The sequence below is a fragment of the Lampetra planeri genome, unplaced genomic scaffold (assembly GCF_965212315.1).
Source record: "Lampetra planeri unplaced genomic scaffold, kcLamPlan1.2.h2 scaffold_1673, whole genome shotgun sequence".
Lineage (NCBI taxonomy): Eukaryota > Metazoa > Chordata > Hyperoartia > Petromyzontiformes > Petromyzontidae > Lampetra > Lampetra planeri.
In genome coordinates this window covers 16,596-22,807 of record NW_027614406.1, presented here as the reverse complement: position 1 = coordinate 22,807, position 6,212 = coordinate 16,596, and the positions used below count along the sequence as shown (strand labels likewise).

The 6,212-nt window shown below is 48.6% G+C and overlaps 1 protein-coding gene across 1 annotated transcript; it reads right to left on the bottom strand.

The window, feature by feature from the left end:
- Window positions 1–229: 229 nt before the first annotated feature.
- Window positions 230–5,916, bottom strand: LOC144739715 (cellular retinoic acid-binding protein 2-like). The gene is given in 5 exon segments (XM_078622633.1): window positions 230–280; window positions 1,226–1,342; window positions 2,022–2,200; window positions 5,836–5,874; window positions 5,877–5,916. Coding segments are annotated over 5 exon segments (426 nt in total).
- Window positions 5,917–6,212: the final 296 nt, after the last annotated feature.

Sequence of the window (6,212 nt, the reverse complement as noted above, 5' to 3'; positions counted from 1 at the left end):
CAAACACCAATTCTCACGTTTAAAAATGGTCATGATCAATAATCAGTGGAAGACAGTCACGGTAACTTAGTGTCTAAGACCAGGATGTGACAAATTAGACAGGTATTAGCACACTTGAGGCTGTGAGAGATTCTGGAATAAAACGTTCTCCCAGCTCTGTGAGGACAAGAAGGGGTCGCGGCGGCGATGCGGGAGAGGGGGGGCTGGAAGGACCAGAAAGTGCTCTTGTTCATTGTCTTTCATAGACTCGAGTGCAGATCACGTCATCTGCTCCCATGGTCTGAAAGAGAGGGAGAGGACAGTTCAGACTGACGCTCTCTGAGAAGTTGTCAAGAACAAACGGAACCCACACACATTTTTTTTCTCCTTTACTGCTCAGGCTGTTTGTCGACTCGCACAAACTGAAAATCGCAACGACAACGACAAATGTTCACTACGCCATCTCTGTTTTGTTGGCACTTGCAGGTCGAGAACAAATGTGTCTACAAGGTTGTTTTAGTCAACCTGACGTTCCCGCTGGGTGATGCAGACGGAGACACATCTAGAAAAACTCCTGTGTGACCTCACACGGTCCCAAAACAAACATTTGGGTCGTGTTCAGACCATCACTAATGTTCAGCCCACTCGGGGCGTGTCTGTGGGTGTGTGACGTATCCAGCTACAAACATGCTGACAAAACACGCTAACTTTTGAACGGAGGACAAGGACCTAAACGCTGATAAACCCTTTTGAAGTGCAACAGTGTTTTCCCAACACTAGCTTTAACTGCTGTGCTAACAAAATCACAAAGACAAATGTCTGAGTCGAGCTCTGCAGTGGGTTTGTTGTTCTGTTCTGATTATGGCCTGTTGTCACGCACCAGTTGCTGCGGAAACAACAGTCGTTTATGTGTGAGGTCCCAATGAGCAAACTGGACTTTTGCTGCAACGTTCCGTTGTAAGTTGTGCTGCCTGGACTCTTTGGTCTGGACTACCTCTACCTCTCAGCTACCGTGGAACATATAGAAGGCGGTTGCCTTGGCAACCGGAGCCTGGAATGTCTGCGAGCATTGAACGGTCAATGACTTTCCCCTGCATCTGACAGTTTCCATCAATTTGGACCTTTAGTCCCCAAGATGTCAATGCTGCCTCTGATCAGTTTTCAAAGTAAACCACCACAGAAAAGCAAAGATCTTATTGGCTCTGAATCTGGGTTTGGGGTTTTGCAGGTTTTATTTTTTTTTTACCAGGATGAGCTTGCCGTCGTTGGTTATCTCGCGGGTCCAGGAAGTCTTGGGTCCCTCTCCCTTCTGCAGCGTCTGCTCACAGCTGATCTTACTGTCCGTCTCCCACCGGGGAAAACTCTGAGCACAGAGCGGTAAAAAAGACATGGTCAGAATGATCGCCACCCCCGCCTCTGAAATCAGATCAAACCCTTCACCTCCCAGTGACCACGGTGACCAAGTGTTTCTTGTTTGTGTGTGTCCGCAAAAACAAAGACGACATCTGCATCAGGTCAAACGAGCATTTTTATTAGTTTGCTGAACTGAAACAAGAAAAAAAGCTAGTGATTTCCCTCACCCTTTTTAAAAAGCAACATCCTAAATGAAAAACGAGAACATCAAATACATGTATCATATTTTATGAATATTGCAAACACTTGGTAGAATTTTGAGGAAATATTCAAAAGTCAGCTAGCTCGGGCGCTAATGAGTTGATCTTAACTGTATGAGGTTGTGATGGAATCAGTGGGATAACATGGTGGGGTGTGTGTGTATGTGTGTATGGGAGGTGGGGGCTGTTGATAACTTTTGATGCGTCATTGGGTCTTTGTATTTGCTTTGGAGACGGCGGCCAGAAACGGGGTGTGCAAAGGGGGAACTTGAGGGAGGGATGGTGGCTGGTTGGGGGAGGGGGTCTGCTATCAGTCCAACTATGATGAAAAGCCAAATCAAACAGACTGATGTCATCTGATCCGCCCATCGCTCTGTGTGTGTGTGTGTGTGTGTGTGTGTGTGTGTGTGTGTGTGTGTGTGTGTGTACCGTGCAGGGCCGTCCGTCCACCGTGCTCTCGTTGAACTCCTGCCCCACGGTGAAGGTGATGTGGGTGGTGCGGACCGTGGTGGAGGTTTTGATGGACAGTGTCTCTCCGTCCTGGGTGATCTCCACCAGCGGCTTGGATGCCGCCTTCACCGCGATCTTACGCAGCATCACGTTGACACCTGGAACGAGCACGGGGGGTCAGTGCTGGCACGCTCACAGTCCATACGGACACACGCTCACACACACACACTCCATACGGACACACGCTCACACACACACACACACACTCCATACGCTCACACACACACACTCCATATAGACACACGCTCACACACACACACACTCCATCCGGACACACTCCATACCTTCACACGCTCACACACACACACACACACCAAATTTTCACACGCTCACAGGCTTACACACTCACAAACACACCGAAAAGCTTTCATTTACACACTCACATGTGCTCACACACACACACACACACACACACACCACGCACTCACGTTCACATGTTCACAAGCTTACACACCATACGTTCACACTCTCACACACACCACACGCTCATGTTCTATGTTCACAAGCTTACATACACCATACGTTCACACACTCATGTTCAAACGCTCACACACACCACACGCTCACTTTCACACGCTTTGCAGACTCACGTTCACACACACGCACAAACGCTTACATTCACAGGCTCACATTCAGACTCACTCTCATGTTCACATGCTTACACACTCTTACACACACTTGGGCGCAGCAAATGAAACTTATTTGAACTGATTTCTGCACAACTACTTGTGTGTGTGTGTGTGTGTCTGTGTGTGTGTGTGTGTGTGTGTGTTTAACTTCATTAATGACTGAGGAAACAATGAGGTCATATGACAGAGCCTCGCCAGCACATCTGCATTCTCCCCAGACTTAATCATCTTTGTGCACGCACACGCACAACGCACACACACACACACACACACACACACACACACAGACTATATGGACATTTCTCTGTGCTGCCATGTGACGGCCTTATTCTCCTCGTCCTCCTCTGTGATCATGTTCTGCTTCGGAGCGTAATGTGATTTGCCGGCTCTCAGATGTAAAGCGCTGACGTGCCGCGGTACAACTCATCGTTTGCGACGCTCTGATCTATGTTTTGGTATTTCTTCTGGATAAATCACCTTTATTACTTCTAATTAAGTAAAACACTAATGCTTTCAGGACTAATTTATTCGACAGGATGCGAAAGAATGAAGAGAGTCGTCTGGGGTTGGAATAGGAAAGACAGACGGCTGGAAAAAGGAAGGAGGGAAAATGATGATACAGCAGGAGAAAAGAGAGGGAATGAAGAGCAGACGAGAGGCGGTGGTGTGTGTGTGTGTGTGTGTGTGTGTGAGTGTGTGTGTGTGTGTGTGTGTGTGTGTGTGTGTGTGTGTGAAGATCTCTGTTCAAGTGTGAGGGGAAGTGTGTGTGTGTGTGTGTGTGTGTGTCTGATCTGCCTTCGAGTTGGGTTTCACACTTCTTACCTCTCACACATTCCACCTGTCATCAAGGGTAAATATACACACACTCTGAAATGCACGGTCATCCGGCACAACGGGGACGTCCAGGTTGTCTGAAGTGTATGTGGCACACGCACACACACTCTGATGCATGCATGTATGGATGGATGTGTGTCAGACGTGAAACTGCATGAATCGCAGTTTATCAGCAGACAACACGCGCGCCACTTTGCCTATTTGACTTATAATGATGATAATAATAATTGTTCATCATAAATGTTTTTTTAAATGTTCACATCTGGTTTCACTCAACAGAATTACATTTTATTCACGTGCTGCTTTCAGTTTTTTTTGGTAAATTTGCTTGTCCTTGTCACTGAGCAGTTAACTACCAATATAAATGACCTGATTAGATGTACATGACAGCTTTTCAGTACTTTCTGGAGTACCGTAATTACATGACCATTTGCACTAGAGGAAATTGTCGAACATTTCCCGAAAGCTGAGAAGTGTCATTCGGTTCCTCTTGCTGGTGTGAAGGAGGAGTAAACGTCCATCGGTTCCTAAAAGTTGAGAACAGCCATGTCGCTGTCATTACGGTAATCCCATTTGTTCTCTTGCTGGAAGCTGGCGAGTCATTAACGTAATGACAGCAGCTTCTCTGTGAAGTGCAACTCCACAATTTTCAGGAACTTGTTGACATTTTCACCTCCTCCTAGCTCCTTCTTCACACCAGGTAGGGGACCCGAGAGCAACTCAACATTTGGACATTGTCACGTAATTACGGTACTCAAAAGTATGGTAGAGGTGAACGTATAGTTACAGAGATACCGTTGGTCTTCTCTCTCTCTCTCTAAAATATCTGTATATATGCACACAGTATATAAATATACTGTATATACACACACACATACATGTGTGCTCAAACAGTCATGAAATTACGGTACTCCAAAGTATGCTAGCATGAATCTGTGGCGACACTGTCGGTGTTAAAGGGTTAAAGTCACCCAGATCAGGCCACAGGAGGACACACACACACATACACAGACGGCCAGGTTCAGAGGTCAAGGAGCAGAGGGCAGAGGAAGCATTTGGGACAAAGAGGTGAGGGCGGTGAGGATGGAGGGCAGCAGGAGGGTTGCTGACAGGCTGCATCCAGCTGCACTTTGACCCCTGATGACACCGGGATCATCTCTCTCTCATTCATCCCAGTGATACGTCTGCCGCATGCGACCAACACCGTGAGGACACGCTGGTGTCTGGTGAGGTCCACAGAGCTGAATGGAGTCCTAAGAGGAAGGGGAGGGACACGGATGCATGTGTCGCGTCAAAGAAAAGTTTGAGTCCTCTGGACGTCTCCTTTGGAATGTTTGCTCACATCGGGAAAATGCTCATAAGCAGTGAATGCACGTGTGTGTGTGCGTGTGCGTGTGCGTGCGTGCGTGTGTGCGTCCAAAAGCCCAGCACACGCACACACACACACACACACACAGATTTCATTTCAATACACACGTCTGTATTCTGTACTGGACATCAACCCATGAAGGATAATTGGAAAGAACATTAATTGTTCCTGCTGTCAATTGGAATTTTAATGGCTGCTGCCTGTTGTGATCAGAGAGGACAAAAGAGAGGGAGACTGTGTGTGTGTGTGAGAGAGAGAGAGAATTTCCAGATGTGCATTGTGATTTTGCCTTTTTGGCAACAAATGTGTTTTTGGATTCATATTTTCATGGCTGAGGTTTCCATATAAGCCCTCTCATTTCACATCCCAGTTATAATTGTTTCAAACTATTTTAAATGAGCTTATTTGTGTAGAAGAAATCACCGGAACAGAAGCAGACCATCACTGTGGCTGCAAAACACACACAAAAGCGTCAGCAGCAGGTGTTTTCCACCATTTCTGTCACATCGGATCAAGCTGCAGCTGACTGTCCCTCACTGTACCACACACACACACACACCACACACACTCACACACACACACGCGCGCGCACACACAGACAGACAGATGTGCCGCCGTTTGTCTCTATTGTGTTGGCACCGAGGGCCAGAGGAGGTGGGGTGAGGCTGGCCGGGGGCCAAGCGCTGAGTTTGGGGTTGTGCAGCCTGACAAAGACCCTCCCCCCTCCCGGAGCGGACACAGAATTGACCCATGAAGTGCTGAGAAAAAGCTACAGTTTGAGCTGACACGTCTGATCTGTGTCATGGAGCAGAGAAATAAAAGGCTCATCAGGAGGCAGTCTTGCGCACAGAATTGGTCCGGGTCCGGCGGCGGACCGGGGGCTCTCTCCTCCATCACTCACCCAGCGCCTTCAGGAGCTCCTCGAAGTTTTCGGAGCTCTCATCTCCCAGGTGCCGGAGAAATCGGGGGTTTTGCGCTCCATGGTGGTTCCTGTGCAGGTCCTGGGTGTGGGCCGGAGGATGGTGCTCCACTTGTGGTTTGATGGTGTTGTCCGGTGTGCGTGTGTGCCAGACGCACCTTGAGGGCGGCTGCGCTCCGAATGAACCGCTCGGAAGAAAGTGAAGACACTTGTGAAAAAGAGCCGCACACGCCCCGTTCTCCGGTGCCACGCCCCCTGGCCACGCCCCCTGGCGGTCAGCTAGTGCGCATCAGCCCGCTTTCGCGGACGCGTCTTTGCGCCAGCGGGACGCACAGATGTGCGTGTGTGCGCAGCGCGCG